Raw genomic sequence first — 16,794 nt, 5'->3', positions numbered from 1 at the left:
GCTGGTTGGAGTACCCTACTCTCTTAAGGTCCAACTATCTCCCACTTAAGTCTGGCCCAGGGACCTCCCTCCCAAAACCCCTGCCTCCCTCACCTCCATCCCAAGCCCCAGCAAAGGGGTTTTTGAAAACCGATCTGGTGCATGCCCAGTGTAGGAGACCATAGAGACCTTTCTGCCAGGGCTCAGGACAGGCAGGAGTCCAGAGCCAAGGGTGAGGTAGGAAGACAATAGGGATCAGGATGGCCTGGGCTGCCTTGGACTCTGGCCACAGTCTGCATGTCTTGTCAGCCCAGCAGCCTCAGGTGACCATGGGCCCCTCATAGGGTGGTCCTGTCCTCGGGAGTGGTTCCCTGGTGCCCCACTCCCACAGACCCTGTAGATGATAGGAACCATGGTCATTGGGGGAGAGGGTGCCAAGGCCTGGTCAGCAATGACCTGTGTTGGCACTGGGGAGAGGGGCCAGGAGGTGAGGGTCCCCCCTTTTCACAATGACCCCGCCATCCACATGATCCCCCTGGCTGTAGACCTGGGGTCATCCTGGACTCTAGATACCTCCCTGACTCTCAGACCCACAACCAGGTGGTCACCAAGTCTGCCAACTCTACCATCCCAAAGTCAAACTACCCTAATCCCCATAGTAGCCTCCTCATTGATGTCCCAATTTATACCCTTATTCCTGTGGATTGTTCTCCACATGCCAGGTTGACACCATTCAACATTAAATCAGGCACCATCACTGTCCACCCAACCACACTCATGACCCTCCGTTTGCATGCATCGTGTGCATCTCATAGTGAGGACCCTGCAGTGTACTTTGGCCGTTTCCTCCAACTTCCACTCTCCCTCCTCCCCAGCTATCTCATCCCCACCCTCAATGCCTTCCTTGCTGCCTAGAACAGGACAACCTCATTCTCCCTTAGGACTTATGCACTTGTTGCACTGGGACCACTCTGCAGCCCCCACTTTAGGGGACTCAACTGAGCTCTGCATTTAGGCCTCACCCCAGACATGACCACTGGCTTTGAAGCAGCCCCTCCCTGGCTCCCATTAGAATATAATCACTAGAAGAGCAAGCCCCTCACTTGTCCTATTACTGTCGCACCAGCAGCACAGTCCCTGGCACACAGCAGGTGCTTAATATATGTTGAATGAATGAGTGATGCATCCCCTCCTCTACAACCCTCCCCTCTTCCAGGATAGGATCCTGGTACTTGTCAGACCTGGAGAAGAAGATAAGGGACTGAGAGGTTGACAGGGCTGGATGTGAGTTCTGGAAAATACTGGGAAAGAGGGAGGGTGTTCCTGTGGAGGGGAACTTCTGGGCAAAGGGTGGAGGTGAGAGTAAACCCAGAGACCAAGGAGCCAATCCAGTTGTGGCATCTTCCTCAGGTGAGAATCCAGCCAACAACCTTTGCCCTTTCTGTGTCATTGGGCCCTTTGCATTCTCTCTCTCTTGCCCAAGCTCCAAGCCCCCCTAACCTGGACCACGTGGGTGGCTGAGCTTGGGGTAAGCCAACCAAGACCAGGACTTCTGAGCTGGTTTAGTAGCCAGAGCTGAGCCCATTTGGAGGCCAACTGATTCTCCCTAAAGCTTACATAGGCTCCCATTCTTCTGCTACCAGAGCCTCTCTGTAGTCATGAGATGCCAAACATTGACCTAATCATGACAGACCCTCGGGGGCAAGGGGCCAAGAACAGGCATGGGTCTTGAAGGATAAGTTGGAGTTTGCCAGGAAAACAAAGGGATGAGTAGGTAGCTGGGTGCTCCAGGCAGGGTGCTTAGCATACGCAGCAGCCTGGAGACCTCAAGAATCACAGCAGTGTGTCTGGAGCACATGGTGTGTGAGAGGGACACAGAGAGGATGAGGGCCCTAAAAACCAACCTTAAAAACTTGGCCTATGTCTAGGGAGCAAGGAGTCTCGAAGATCCTAAAGCCAGAGGAGGGCAGCCGGGGGTGGGGGCGGGGGGGGGGGGTGGTGTCAAGGGTCTTCCCCTTTCACCTCTGTCCTGGGACGTTGCCGGTGTCGAGCCCTCCAGCGCACGCTCCTCCTCCCTGCTCCCCTACACGATTCAGGCGACAGAGTCAGTGCGCCCTCTGGTGGGTACTCAGCGACGATTCCGCAAAGGCGCGATTAGAACCCGAGGGGAGCCTAGGGCGCTTGCTACTCTGGAGGCCCTGGACATAAGGAAATGTAACAGCTGGCGTAGCTGGGAGGCACTGGGCTGCTGAGGGTGGGGATAGGTCTGAGCCGGCAAGTGTGGATCGCTGCGGCGGACGCCAGCAGGCCCCCAGCGTCGAATCCTCTCCTACAGCGGGATAATTTCTGACCTGGGAGGAAGGCAGGGAGGATGGCGCTTTTACACCCCTCCTAGACGCCCTGGAGGTCCACGAGAACATCCACACTCCTCGCCCCACGTGAGAATCCTCACCCTGTGTCTGCCCGTGCGCTCATGTACCCGCGGCTGGAGCGCCAGCTGCCTTCGTGGCAGGCCTCGAAGGGCCGAGGTGAGGGTGGGGTTCCAGGGCCTTGCGGCCCGGCTCTCAAGACCGAGTTCCTTTCTCTCAAAAACCTGGAGTAGAGTTTGGGAAAGGCATCTGGCTGGGCCGTTGGAGCCTCACTCAGCTCTCTCGTGTACCGTATCTCCAATTCATTCATTCATAATTCCTGAACCCTGGTAGGGGTGAGTGTGGGGGACATTTATCAGTGAAATACAGAAATCTCAAACTACAATGGGGACCCCTGCTACGGAAGGAGATGCCTTGAGAGGGGAAAATCTGGAGGAAGAGTAGGGGTTAACTAGGGCAAGGGTGGATTGAGAGGGGAGGAAAGGGCACAGCTGAAGCTCTAGTGCAGGGGCTCTGTGGCCCCAAGGAAGGTTACTATTACTGGAATACCCCAAGGCAGACGAAGTAAGCGCTTAGATAACCATTCATTGATTCATTACCCATTCATTCATTCATTAAGTCTCGAGCGATTACTACGTGCCAAGCCAAGTGATAGGCTTGGGGATAAGCCTGTTTAGTGGATCGATGTTCTCATGGGTGGGTGGGGGTGTGGTAGGGATAAAATAAATGAATTATTAACTGTATTACAAGTTGGTTTACTGCTGAGGGGAAGAAGATACGAGAGCCTGTTGGAGGATAGGAGTGTGGGTTGTTTAGTATAACTAGGTTGATCTGGGAGGGCCCATCTGAAGGAGATGAAGGGAGCTCAGCAAAGCAGGGGTCCTAACCTTATTTTACCGAATTTAGTTTTTCAAGAAGAGTCCAAGCGTCGGGAATTGTCATGCGGGTGGGGCGGCCGGACCAGTTGGGGAGGGTTTTGGGGAGCTGCCCCACGCTGCCAGCCCCTTGCCACAGATTCACTACTCTGCAGGGACCTGGACACACATGAACGAGTCTCCAGTGAGAATGCGCTCAGGACAGCCAGATATGCCACACTGGAGAGGTCGCCTCAAGAGGGAGGCTTCCCCGGCGTCCAGACCTGCGCTGAAGGAATAGGGAAGGGCCTAGCACGAAGGTCTAGAGATGGAATAGATGGGGGCGCTAAAAAGGGTGAGACCGAGGCCAAATGACGCCTGGGTAGCCCGGCGGGGACGCCGGAGCTCTAAGCAGGAGCCTAGACAGGAGCCAGACAAGGAAGGACGCACACCAGCGGAGCTTTGGGTGAGCCGGGGGAGGGGCTGGGGTGAAAGGACTCGGCTGCAAGGGCGTGGCCCGGAGAAAGGCGGGACTCCGCCTGGCGCACGCGCGCTACAGGGGGTGGGTGGGGGAGGGGCCTTACCTCGCTGTTGCCCCCCGCCCCGCGAGCAAATATTTGACATTCCAGGCTTATCTAGAGGGGGCGGGGCCCAGAGGGACATTTCCCCTCCCCCCGGACCTGATTGGCTTAGCTCTTCCGGGGGGTCCGGACAAGCAGGCGGAATCCCGGGTGGACAGTCCCGAGAGGGGCTGCCGCGCAATGACACCCGCCTACGCCCCCAAGGGGAGGCACTGGTCGCCTCAGCTGCTGGAAGGCCAGTCTACCTCCCACTCCTTCCTGACCGCCGTGTCCTAGCGCGAGTCACTTCCTTCCCAGACGCCTCGGTCTCTTTGTCAAGTAGGAACGTGCTACAGTGTGGGTTCAGAGGGCGAGGCTTCGGAGGCGCCCCTTCCACTCCGCTCTCTTTTGCTCTCTCCATTGTCCCAAGGTCCGGACGCAGAGCTCAGCTTTTCGAAATCGCGAGGTGTGGCTCCCGCTTCAGTTTCAGCTGAGGCTTGGCAACCCCATGTCTGCTCCCGCTGGGCTGGAATCACTTCTTTCCGCCAGATTCTTCAGTTTCTCAGTCACATAAATGGGAGAATTGGGGGAAGTTCGGGACGGCCTGGAAATGCGCGGTAAGGGAGCCTCACCAAGCTCGACGGGGCGGAAGGGTGCTGAGAGCCTTCCACGCGGGACTGTCCGAGTTGGGTTGCTGCTCTGGGAGGGAGAAGAAGTGAAGGATCTGCAGTCCTCACGTGCACATGTGTACATTCGCCGCTAGCCCCCATCCGCCAGAGCGCTCACGTCTCCAGGCAGCAGGCCCGTCATCAAGGGGGAAGGGCGACGAAAACAGACAGGAGTCCGTCCCCACGTCGGGTAGGGGTGAAGCTCCAGGCCCGGACCATCCGTCTAGAGTACCGCTCTCGGGAGTTGCGGCAGCGGGAGGACTGGGGGCGCGTCTTCCTTCCCCCGCACCGAAGCCTGAGCACCTCTGGCCCACAACGACCGCGCTTTGAAACCGCAGGCACTTCCTGGAGCCAGGCTAAAGCCCGGCTTTCGCACATGTGTGAACAAGCCCTGCCCTGTGACTTCTGGTGACGCCCCACGGCTCTAATGACCCCTGGTGATCTCAGTCGCCCTGCCCTCCCCCAATCGACCTCTGGTGATTCCCCTACAGACCTCTGGGTGATACCCTGTAACTCTCACCGCCCCCTTTGACCCCTGGTGACTTCTTTCACCCCCAGATCGGTCGTCGTGACCCCCACAGGCTCTAGACCCTCTTGGTGATTTTCACTAGTCTTATGTGACCCTTAGGAACTAGAGAAGGCTCATGGTTTTGCACTTTCCTTGGGACAGGCCTCATGGTCGGGGGGTGGGGGAGGATGGGGTCACCTCCGAAGTCAGACAGGGCCGGCTGGGGGAGTGGGAATCCCGGCCCTGAGCGCGAGCCCAGGCCGGGCGTGTGGGCCCGCATGTCCTGGGCTAGGTTCTAGCGGCCCTCCCCCACGGTTCCTGGGGCCGCCCCGGTCACGTGACCGACAGAGCCGACAGGTAACTCGCCCAGAGAGGGCGGGGGCCAGTAGCCGCCCCGCCCTGCGGGGCGCTGCGGGCGGGTCTCAGCAGCGCCCACTGCGCCAGCCAGGCCGCAGGTGCCGCCCCCGACACACGGTGTCCCGCCCAACCTGATCCGCGTCTGCCGTCGGTCGGTGCGTGCGTGCGCCTCGTCGGTCCCGCGTGTGTCTGGCCGAGCGCCCCCTTACTCCGCGGCCATGACTCCGCCGCCACCCCAGCCACCGCCCCCGGGTTCGCACCCCGCCTCAGACTCCGCCGCCGCCCCCCTCCCCGGCCCTAGACCCCTGGTCGTACTGTTCGGGGCCACGGCCGGTGCGCTGGGGCCAGACCTGGGCTCCGACGAGACCGACTTAATCCTCCTAGTCTGGCAAGTGGTGGAGCCTCGGAGCCGCCAGGTAGGGTGGAAAGGGGGCGGTGGGGTCCCCAGGGAGCTTCAGGATCCGAGGGGCGCAGTGGTTGATCGGTTTCCCCCGCCGCTCGCAGGTGGGAACGTTGCACAAGTCACTGGTTCGCGCCGAAGCGGCTGCACTGAGCCCGCAGTGCCGCGAGGCGAGCGGCTTGAGCGCCGACAGTCTGGCGCGGGCCGAGCCACTGGACAAGGTGTTGCAGCAGGTGAGCGCCGGGGCCGGGGTGACTGGAGGCACGGCCGGGCCGCTGGGACATTTCTCGGCGGGAGAGGAAGCAGGCCTGGCGCACCGCGACCAGCTGGCCCGGGCAGTAGGACGGGTTCCTGCTGTTTGAAACTTTCCGCGACTCGTGTGTGCGTGTGTCCGCCTGTGCCGACCATTCCTGGGGGCGTCTTTTCAGCCTTTCCAGGGATCCACTCCTACTGAGGGGTTGGGGATGGAGGCTGCGAGACCCCTAAGAGTCCCCGGCCGGCGAGGGAGCGAGGCTGACGCCTCTGGGAACCTGACCCGCCAGGTCTCCCAGAAAAGCAGCCGGAAGCCGAAAGGGCCGAGGGGCCTGGACTTGGCCATAAGTCATGGTCCCTGCCGCCTGTGTCCTCGGTCCACCCACCCGCCCGGGAGACGCTGAAGCGGGGGTGTAGGGCGGTGTCTGCCCCAGAGGCAGACGCCGCCAGGTGTAAGCTGCTCGTCTAGGCCTGTCTCGGCCGTCTGTCCAGGGGTGGGCGCTGTCCGGACCCCGCCTGGAGGCTACCTGCCTCCTGACTGCAAAGGCCTAGGGTGCCTCCTGGCCCTGGCTCAAGTGGGAGGCGGTTCCATTGCTGTTTTCTTTTTCTTATCTTCATTACTGTGATCACCCTGTGCCTGACTCTTGAGAGTAATGAGTGTAAGTGCTTTGCACGCACAAATTCTTTCATCTTACAACAACTCTGGTGGTTCCCGATCGGGAAATGGAGGCACAAAGACCTGAGTCTGTCCAGAAGGGTTCCCAGGCTAGGCACTACTTGGGGAGTGTGCGGAAGGAGACCTGGGTTGCCTTGCTCTGCCAGCCTCAGATTGTATAGTTGCTGGGGGTAGGTTCTTAGGCTTATGCTTAGTGCTTATACCTGTTCTCCATTAGGGATGGAGGCTGGAGGAGGGGCTGGACAGCTTCAGGAGGGCCACCCCCTCTATGAGCAAACAGCTCAGTGCCAGCCGGTCGATAGGGTGTGGGTCAAAGCTCACACCGCTTCTGGCGACCAGGTGTGGAGTTCTGTCCTTGGAGTTTCTCTGCTCCTGGGTTGGTCAGACTTAGAGGCGGGGCTGCCGTTGACCATGAGCTGGCAGGGCCTCAGGCAGGACTGGGTCTCCCCCACCTGTCTGAGGGTGGTGCCTGGTCAGGGACAGGTTTAACCTGCTTTGCCCCGCCCCTTCCCACCTGCTTGTCCCACTCCACCAGGTGTTTGCTCTGGCCCCACTCCAGACTTCTCAAGTGTGTGTGATGGGGGCTTGGGTGATATGTGACTGCCTCCATTTGGCCTGGAGAAGGTGAGGGTGAACTGGGGGAGAAGGGGGGACATGGAGCCAGGCGCAACAGGTGTGGCCACCTCCTACCCAGGCAGGGTAGGGCTGAACATCTGGCTGAACCAGCTTTGCAGACTGCATGCTCCCTCCTCCTGTCCGCCCAGCTGTGAGTCTGTGTCTGTCTCTCTCCCCACCCCCTATCCCCAGTTCTCACAGCTGGTGAGCGGGGATGTGGCTCTGCTGGGCGGGGGCCCCTACGTGCTCTGCACTGATGGGCAGCAGCTGCTGCGACAGGTCCTGCACCCTGAGGCCTCCAGGAAGGTATGCCACTGAGGGCACAACAGGGGGTAGGGTTCCCAGGACCCCCACTCTCATAGGGGTGGGCAGGGAAGCTCAGTTCCCCCCATTCATCCCCACTCCCATGTGCCCCCAGAACCTGGTGCTCCCGGACACCTTCTTCTCCTTCTACGACCTCCGCAGAGAGTTCCACGTGCAGCACCCAAGTTCCCGCCGTGCCAGGGACCTCACTGTGGCCACCATGGCACAGGGTATCTGTGACCCAGCAGGGTTAGGGTGGAGGGATGGCTGTGGGCTGTATGTGTCTGAGTATTCATATGCTGATGGGATATGTGAACACACTGCAAGTTTACATTCTCTGCTGAGTCCTTCAGTGCACATGTCTCTTCCGCCTGTGCTGGGGTGCGTTTGGAATGTGGGCACATGTCAACATACGCCTGGGCTGGGGATCTCTAAGGGCATACATGAACTGGGCCAAAACATGTGTTTGCTGGGATTCTCCATGTGTCTATGTAGGGAACTTGGGCTTAGGGGGGACCAGGATTAGTGCTCATGCTGGTTGCCCCAGGGCCTCTCATGCTGGGATTTCCTCATTGTTATTTCTCTGCTCATAGACTTGGGGCTGGAGACAGATGCCACAGAGGATGACTTTGGGGTCTGGGAAGTGAAGACAATGGTAGCTGTCATCCTCCACCTGATCGAAGGGCCCAGTGGTAAGGTTCCCCTCACCACCTGTCACCTGCTCTCAGGGCAGGGTGAATGCTTATTATTTCCTCAAAATTCCTTTCCCCACTCGTTACCTTCTCTGAGAGACCTCAAAGTGGAAGCCCCTTTGTCACTTCCTTATCCCCCTCAACTGTCCTCTTTTTGCAGAGCTTGGTGGGGAGACCCCCCTCCACCAGACCCTGCTGACCCCAATGCCATCTCCTCTCAGGTCAATTGTTTTCGAAGCCCGAGGTGGTAAAGCAGAAATATGAAACAGGGCCTTGGTGAGTGTGGGGGCAGGGGTGGGAGTGACAACAGCTGGACAACTCTGACCTTTTGCCTTGCCCCACAGCAGCAAGGCTGACGTGGTGGACAGTGAGACTGTGGTTCGGGCTCGTGGCCTGCCCTGGCAGTCATCAGACCAGGACGTGGCTCGCTTCTTTAAAGGGCTCAACATTGCCAGGTGAGTACGACAGGACGGGTGGGCCCAGGAGGGCAGGCCTACCCAGGAGGTACTAACACAGCACTGGCTCCACAGGGGTGGTGTAGCACTCTGCCTCAACGCCCAGGGCCGCAGAAATGGTGAGGCCCTCATCCACTTTGTGGACAGCGAGCAGCGGGACCTAGCGCTGCAGAGACACAAGCACCACATGGGTGTCCGCTATATTGAGGTAGGGCTTTGGGCTGGGAGTGGAGCAGGGCAGAGCTGAGGCTGGGCAGGCCTGAGACTCATGGTATATGCCATACCACAGGTATATAAAGCAACAGGAGAAGAATTTGTAAAGATCGCAGGGGGTGAGTGTGCTTCCAAACATGTGTAGCTACCCCTGGTTCTTGGTCTGTGTCCCATTGCCCCTTGCTTTTCTGCTCTCCTGTGTGCCAGGTGTGGGTGGGTATTTGGAAGGGCACAAATTAAGTCAGTGGGTGATTTCCATGCTGACTCCCATCGCCCCCACCAAGGCACATCACTAGAGGTGGCTCGTTTCCTGTCACGGGAAGACCAAGTGATCCTGCGGTTGCGGGGACTGCCCTTCTCGGCTGGGCCAGCAGACGTGTTAGGCTTCCTGGGACCAGAATGCCCAGTGACTGGAGGTGCTGATGGACTGCTCTTTGTGCGCCACCCTGACGGCCGGCCCACTGGTGATGCCTTTGCCCTCTTTGCCTGTGAAGAGCTGGCACAGGCTGCACTGCGCAGGCACAAGGGCATGCTGGGTAAGCGATACATTGAACTCTTCCGGAGCACTGCAGCCGAGGTGCAGCAGGTGAGCACCTAGGGCTTCCCCCATCCCCCAAGTGCTTCTTCAGGGTGCCCCTTCCATGCCCTGTGGCCCCACCATACTTGGCATGATCAGCCTGTTGCTGCCTTCCTTACTAGGTCCTGAACCGCTATGCATCCAGCCCACTCCTTCCCACAGTGACTGCTCCACTGCTGCCCATCCCCTTCCCACTGGCAGCTGGGACGGAGAGAGATTGTGTACGCCTTCGAGGCCTGCCCTACACAGCCACCATTGAAGATATCCTGAGCTTTCTAGGAGAGGCAGCAGCTGACATCCAACCCCATGGTGTGCACATGGTGCTCAACCAGCAGGTGAGGCTGTTGCCAGTAGGGGGACACACATATTTAGGGAAGGGTATATGGTTGGGAGTGAGGCCCTCTTGCATATGACAGACTGCTTACAAGACAGTGTGCACAGGGCCGGCCATCAGGAGATGCCTTCATCCAGATGACATCAGCAGAGCGAGCCCTAGGTGCTGCTCAGCGTTGCCATAAGAAAGTCATGAAGGAACGTTACGTGGAGGTGGTCCCCTGCTCCACAGATGAGATGAGCCGTGTGCTAATGGGGGGCACCTTGGGCCGCAGTGGCATGTCCCCTCCGCCTTGCAAGCTGCCCTGTGAGTGTCCCAGGGGCTGGGGAAGGAGGAAGCATGTGGGGGCCAGTTCCCAGTTTCTATAGTGGGAACTCCTTTCTGGCTGCCCCACCCAGGGCAATGCTGGGCTCCCTGCAGATGCACTCTCTACTTCTGCCTCTAGGTCTTTCACCACCTGCCTTCGCCACCTTCCAGGCCACCCCAACACTCATTCCCACCGAGACGGCAGCTCTATATTCCTCTTCAGCACTGCTCCCTGCTGCCAGGGTGCCTGCTGCCCCCACCCCTGTTGCTTATTACCCAGGGCCAGCCACTCAACTCTACATGAACTATACAGCTTACTACCCCAGGTACCCTGCTGCTAAGAGAACTCGACAGTCTTGCCCCTTATCCTGGTTTGGGGGAGGGTCATGATCCCCTTCCTGGGCCAGATAACCCAAGGTCTGTTGGAGTTTGGACTTTATTCTGAGACGATGAGGGAGTGACAGGTGTGGGCTGGCTGATGCCATCTATAAACTAGAATGGAGATGACTGTAGAGATACGGGTTTTAGGGAGAAGGAAGTGAACTAAGTAAATGGCAGAGGCGAGGGAAGAAGGCAGGTCTTGGTCTAGGCCATGGGTGGGACTGCACTAGTGAACCCCTGCCTCTTCCACCCTAGCCCCCCAGTTTCTCCCACCACTGTGGGCTACCTCACCACGCCCCCTGCTGCCCTGGCCTCTGCTCCCACCTCAGTGTTGTCCCAGCCGGGAGCCCTGGTCCGTATGCAGGGTGTCCCATACACAGCTGGTGTGAAGGATCTGCTCAGCGTCTTCCAGGCCTACCAGGTGAGGTGTGGCTGGAGGGCTTGGGGACCTGGCTCAGCTTGGAGCTTCCTGCCCTAAATCTCTGTCCCTTCTGCAGCTAGCCCCTGATGACTACACCAGTCTGATGCCTGTCGGTGACCCACCTCGCACTGTGCTACAGGCCCCCAAAGAGTGGGTGTGTTTGTAGGTAAGGGAGCCAGGAGGTAAAAGCTGGCTGATGTCTTCAGCTAGCATGTCTCTCCTGCGTCCAGAGAACCAGCGCTCTCAACCTGGTGGCTTCTTTTTGGCTTGTCAAAGCTCTCAGAAGGCACCCAGAGGAGCTCAAGTCCCAGCTCCATTCCTCATTTATTGCTCTGCCTGTTCACCCCAAAGATGATGGCTGGATCCTACATGCAGGGCTGAGGTTGGAATGGTGCTACCCTGCTCCTGATGGCCTGATCTGGGCCTCCTGAGTAGCACCCAGAGAGCCTTTGGTCTGTGCTGGCTATGACCCATGCCCACAGATTCTGTGGAGCAGGCTTGCTTTCTTTTTTAAAATCTAAGCCCTGATGCCGTCAGTGTATGACTCCTGGGAGCTTCTGAGTAAAGATCCCAATGTTCTTCTTCCCCTGTCCCTTCTGGTGGTGGGCAGGAAGGCAGAGAGCACTAGTCCAAGCTCCCAGGATACTTGGACCTTGGAGGCCATGTTGTGCCAGGGGTGCTAGCCTGCCTTCAGCTTGGCACCAGGAATATCAGATGGCAAAATCACAGGCTATTCTGACGGACTGTACTGCAGTATCCCCATAGGACACTAGGGGGCAGGAGGTCCTCACACAAAAAACTCAGGCTTGAATTTTAAGAGGGGACTTTCTGCCTACTTTTTATGCACACCTTGGGCAGGCCAGTTGTCCTGAACTCAGCAGACACCATGGGGATGTCCTTTGCACCCATTAGAGGGTGCAGAAGTGAGGCTTCAAAAGGAATTTGGAACTCTACCCTCTCCTCTGTAAAATAAACAAAGGTTCCTAACCAAGTAGACTTTAAAGGCAAAGTGCCCTTAGCTTCCCCCCCCCCCCCCGCTCCCCGCCCCCCCCCCATGAGGGGCTCCACACCAGCCCCAGGCGGAGGAAAACTCAGGCAGATTTCAAGGAAACTGTTGACTTGTCACCATTTATTTCAGCACTGTAACTGAGGAACCTGAATTGCTGGCTCTTCCCTTTGTATTTGTGTAAGGAGTACTGTACTCCTTTAAAAGGTTTTAAAATACAAAATGTACAAGAAAACACAATCCCAAGTGCTGTAAACATAACTGAGAAACAGTTCCTTAACTGAACATCATCCATTTTATAAAATACAAGGTTTCAACTTGAGCCCTTCTGAGCCTTAAAGATGATCATCTGTTCTGAGTATCAAAAACAGAGCTTCACAGCCAGACACAGTAGAGCTCTGGTGATAGTGCCTAGCCCTGGGCGAGGGTGGGCTGCACCCCAGGCAACAGCACCACACACGAACCTGAAGACATCTGTTACTTTTAAAGCTGTTTTCAGCCATGTTTCTCTGCATCTCCAGTAAGCAGAAGGCTGTTCATCCCATTCCTCAACCCAAGATCTAGTAGAGGTTGGAGGCCAAAGGGGGAGGTATGAGCACATGCCCAGTTGCTCAGTGCTGCTACTAGAAATCAATTTGCATAGTCCAATGAATGTGTGCTTTAACACCACTATGTTGCACAAAAGTTTGTCTTTATCTACAAAGCCAAAAAATAATTGACTTTTACAAAGCTGATACAAAACTGCTTACATAGTATACAATGCTCTATTTTAAAATTTAATTTTTATTTTAAATGGGAAAGCATTTCTAGTGCTACAGGCATCAAGGTATTTAAAAGGCATCAAAATTTGGTGCATAGCAACTCTGGATCATAGAGGCTTTTATTCTTGAGGGCAGCAGAGCAACCCCCAAAGGGTCTTGCAAGGGGAACTCTTGCAAGAACCTCATATGAGGCAGCTACCCCAGGGACAAGAGGGTGGAGGCAAGTCTGGCCAGCTCTCTGGAACTTCATCTCAGGAGCCAACTTCCCACAACCCCTCCAAGGTAAGCTGTGGGCTTCCAACCATAGGCCCTGAAGCAAATCTCACTATCCACACTCTGTGACACAAAACTCACTTTCAAAGAAAATATGAAAACACCTAGCTCCAAGAGGGGCCAGAGTGATTTGCTGAAGGATACATAGACATTTTTCTCTAACTAGTTTTAGGGGAGAAATCTAAAACATGAAGGTTTAAAGAAAAAAAAGACTATACTTTCTCATCCTGGGTCAAGAGCTCCTACCTGGTTGACTAGAGGTGGTGGGCAATAAGCCGGCTTCTTCCACCCAGGCCTCACTAGAGAGTCCTGGCATCCAGGACCCACAATCCCCTGGAATAACAGCGTCAAACCTTTGACAAGCCCAGCACACTATCTCACATGTAGGCACTCAAAAAATTTGCTGTCTGAATAAATGAAAGTACATCATTTCATTTGAAAACATACTGCAAACTTCAGAGGCTTTGAAATAGGCCCAGGCCTTGGAACAGGTAACTAATCCCATTAAGGGGAGGGATAAGGGCAGGGTTTGAAAAACAGTACCCAACTTGGGTACCTCCTTTGGTAGACAGCAGGCTGGAGTTTCTTGCTGGTCCCAGCCTTGGGCACCAGCATCACCAGCAGCAGCACCAGAGCATCTTTGGTGTGCAGGGTCAGGTCTATGATGCTACCTCACTTTTGGACTTGCCTCAAAGCCTTTCTGGGAAAAGGCTGGTTTTTAGGCCACGTAGATGGGACAGGGTAAGCCAGAATCATTTTAGGCTGTAAACAGAATGAAGGATAAGCCTTCCATACCAGTGTGAATCTTAAAACCTTCCCATCTGGAGTCCTGCATTTTCTCTCTTCCTGTCCTGAAGCATAGCTTGTTTATGCTTAGCTTCTGACACAGCCTGGCCTCTAGAGACAAGTCAGAATCAGCAAATTTGCCTAAACCATCATGAGACTGTGGCTTCAAAGATTAGAGAGCAGCCAAACACAGATGCTCCTACTTGTAAAAGGTGTGGGACCAGAGGACACAAAAGGGAAGAGCACTCCACAGCCTACTTGTTTGTAGGATGGCAAGAAATTAAAGCTACCAAGCTAAAAACCCAACCTTTCAAAGTCACCTTACCTGTAGCTATCTTACCCAAGGCCCTGAGGGAAAAAAGCAATTTCAACATGGAGTCAGTATGGAGAGACTGCAGGAAGATTACCTGGAAAGTTACAAAAGGCTATGCTCTGGAATGTCATTTTATATTCCAACACTTCAGTGATTGGAATGGTCTCTTCTCATTTTATCTAACAGTTTACTTTTATAAAGAGGTATGAGCTACATTTGGCTTTATTTCCTATAAATCTATGAAAGGCTTCAAGACACATGCTGAGTTTCTGAGGCATAGGTGTGGGCTTAGGGCAATTTTTTTTTCTTTTATGTTTGCCTCTGGAAGGTTTTATCAAAAGTTCCTATTTTAAAAATATCATAAAAGCTAAAGGGTCCTTCAGATGACCATAAAGCAGTACAAATCACCAATCCTAGCTAAGCAACCAGGTCACCTGCAAAAGCAGCACCTCTGAAATGGACAGCCTGCTGCATTCACACTCAAAGCACCCATCATATAAAAGTATCCTATTTAAATATAAAAAGCAAAGCTCATTACCCCAAAGCTCAAACAGCCTATGCTGCTCCTATTCTTTTACAAAATCTATCCAAGGCCTGAGGTGAAAGAATGCTGCTTTCCCCACATAAGGTGATCCCAACTCCTGGCACCAGTCCTGAAGGCCACAGAGTTGGAAACCTAAGGTCCAAAGATAGAAACGTGCTGAGAAGTACGTGGTGGTGGACACAAGGCTGCAGTGAGCACTGTCAGAGCCCGTCGGATCTTCCTAAATCCAGGGAATCGGGACCTGGGAGGGGAGCCTGCCTGCTCGCTCCTGTTCCTTGGGAAACAGAAATCTGGGACATGTCTCTCCCAATTATCTCGTTCACTGAAAAACAAGAAAAGGGAGAGTGATTAGTGACCTCTGCATGACTGACCAAATGATGCTCAATGCTGAGCTCTACTTCAAAGACATTTTTTCCCTTTCCATGGCTTTCTATAAAGGTAAAGGCATTGCTTGAAGCCTGCTGCTCCTGACCTGAATGGAAACATCATGCCATAAGCTCTTCCAGATCTCTCTCTCTCTCTCTTTCAGTTCAGTTTGAGTTGGGAAGGGGGATGGCTGAGAGAACAGAGAAACATTCTTTTTTTTTTTTTTAAAGGCAAGTCTTTATTCAAGGCTATTACAATAGGGAAGAGAGATTAAACTCAACTGCACTGAGGGAAGGTTCTCTCTCTCTTTTTTTGGGGGGGAGGAAGATTAGCCCTGAGCTAACTATACTGCCAGTCCTCCTCTTTTTTTTGCTGAGGAAGCCTGGCCCTGAGCTAACATCCGTGCCCATCTTCCTCTACTTTATACGTGGGACGCCTACCACAGCAGGGCTTAGCCAAGCATTGCCATGTCCGCATCCGGGACCCGAACTGGTGAACCCCGGGCCACCAAGAAGCGGAACGTGCAAACTTAATCGCTGTGCCACCGGGCCAGCCCCAAGAGAAACATTCTTATCCTCACTCTAAACGCTCATGTTCTAGCAGAAGATAGGATACTTTTGAAATGTGTTCACATTAATCTAACTTTTCCTTAATTTATCCTTTTAGGAGAGTTTTCCCTCTCTGATTCCTGCAGTGCACCTTGCATATAAAGTGAATGAAAATAAATGCTTTAGTGAGAGTCAACAATTGAGATTTGGGGCTTATTTTGCTACCCTATGCTAATATAAGCATCTTTTATTATGTGGGGCATTTGTATTGTTTCTGATCCTTTCAGAAAAGGCTCTTGCTTTTCTGTTGGTTTCTATGATGTGCCAAGCACTTCAGAAAGCATAGCGTTCTGTGAAGTCCAGTGCAAAGAATTTCCATCTTAAGGAACTAATACAGAAGGGAACACCCCAAATAAGAACCTTTAGTTCTCCCACCATGAGAACTCTGCTCTGGAATGAAATTTCTTTGCTTTATAAACTAAAGATTCTATACTAATTCCACTCCTAGGTATATTCTCAAGAGAAGTGAAAAGCATATATATCACATAAGAACTTCTATTTGAATGTTCATAGAAGCATTATTCATAATAGCTCCAAAAGAGAAATAACGTAATGTCTACCAAGTGATGAATGGATAAACAAAATATGGTCTATCTATACAGTGAGCATTATTCAGCCTTAAAACGGAATGAAGTTCTAATACATGCTACAATATGCATGAACCTTGAAACATTATGCTAAGCAAAAGAAGCCAGACACAAAAGGTCATAATTGTTTGGTTCCATTTGTATAAACTGACCACAACAGGCCAATCCATGCAGACAGAAAATAGGCAGGTGGTTGCCAGGAGTTTACGGGAATGAAGGAATGGGGAATGACTATTAACAGTTATGAGATTTCTTTTTGGAGTAATGAAAATGTTTTAAAATTAGATAGTGGTGATGGTTGCACAACTCCATGATTATACTAAAAACCAATGAATTGTATATTTTCAGGGGTGAATTTTATAGTAGTTAATTATATCTCAATGCAGCTGTTATAAACAAAAATAGACCGAGACAAAAAAAATTCTATGTTAGAATTTGATGTGATCATAGAGCAAAGGAGACGCTAACAATAGTTTAAAAGAATCTTCAAGTATTAACATCTAATCTTTTATAGTTAAGAATCTTTTAGGTAGTTAAGAAAGAAAATTCTTCAAACTCATATACTCGTTATGGCTATAAGGAGAAGGGAACTAACATTTATTCATTCCACAAATATTTATTGAGCATCTA

At 53.7% G+C, this 16,794-nt stretch overlaps 2 protein-coding genes across 4 annotated transcripts in view; one reads left to right on the top strand and one right to left on the bottom strand.

Moving 5' to 3' along the window:
* Positions 1–3,963: 3,963 nt before the first annotated feature.
* On the top strand, positions 3,964–12,030 carry ESRP2 (epithelial splicing regulatory protein 2). Of its 2 annotated transcripts, XM_070500776.1 has the most exons (17): positions 3,964–4,101; positions 4,193–4,379; positions 4,526–5,711; positions 5,800–5,928; positions 7,431–7,544; positions 7,657–7,771; positions 8,135–8,233; positions 8,455–8,509; positions 8,578–8,688; positions 8,764–8,896; positions 8,978–9,020; positions 9,186–9,487; positions 9,601–9,813; positions 9,920–10,118; positions 10,258–10,444; positions 10,755–10,920; positions 10,997–12,030. In XM_070500776.1, exons 3-17 carry the CDS (start codon positions 5,514–5,516, stop codon positions 11,084–11,086), a joined length of 2,154 nt encoding a protein of 717 aa, XP_070356877.1. In that variant the 5' UTR covers positions 3,964–4,101; positions 4,193–4,379; positions 4,526–5,513; the 3' UTR covers positions 11,087–12,030. The 2 variants fall into 2 exon arrangements, with proteins under 2 accessions (XP_070356877.1, XP_044617111.1); XM_044761176.2 differs by lacking the exons at positions 3,964–4,101; positions 4,193–4,379 and having other exon boundaries at positions 5,380–5,711; positions 8,581–8,688.
* The window catches only part of NFATC3 (nuclear factor of activated T cells 3), a 127,682-nt gene continuing 122,908 nt past the window's right edge, over positions 12,021–16,794 (bottom strand). For both annotated transcript variants that reach the window (XM_070500773.1, XM_014827665.3), the window contains one exon: positions 12,021–14,925. Coding sequence is in view for 1 of the 2 variants with exons in the window: in XM_014827665.3 (XP_014683151.3) it covers positions 14,804–14,925 (122 nt within the window). In the remaining variant the exon portion in view is untranslated. The remainder of the gene's footprint in view (positions 14,926–16,794) is intronic.

Source organism: Equus asinus, chromosome 28, assembly GCF_041296235.1.
Source record: "Equus asinus isolate D_3611 breed Donkey chromosome 28, EquAss-T2T_v2, whole genome shotgun sequence".
NCBI classification, from domain to species: Eukaryota; Metazoa; Chordata; class Mammalia; order Perissodactyla; family Equidae; genus Equus; species Equus asinus.
The sequence above is the reverse complement of the archived record's forward strand: the minus strand, read 5'-3'. Positions and strand labels throughout refer to the sequence as shown.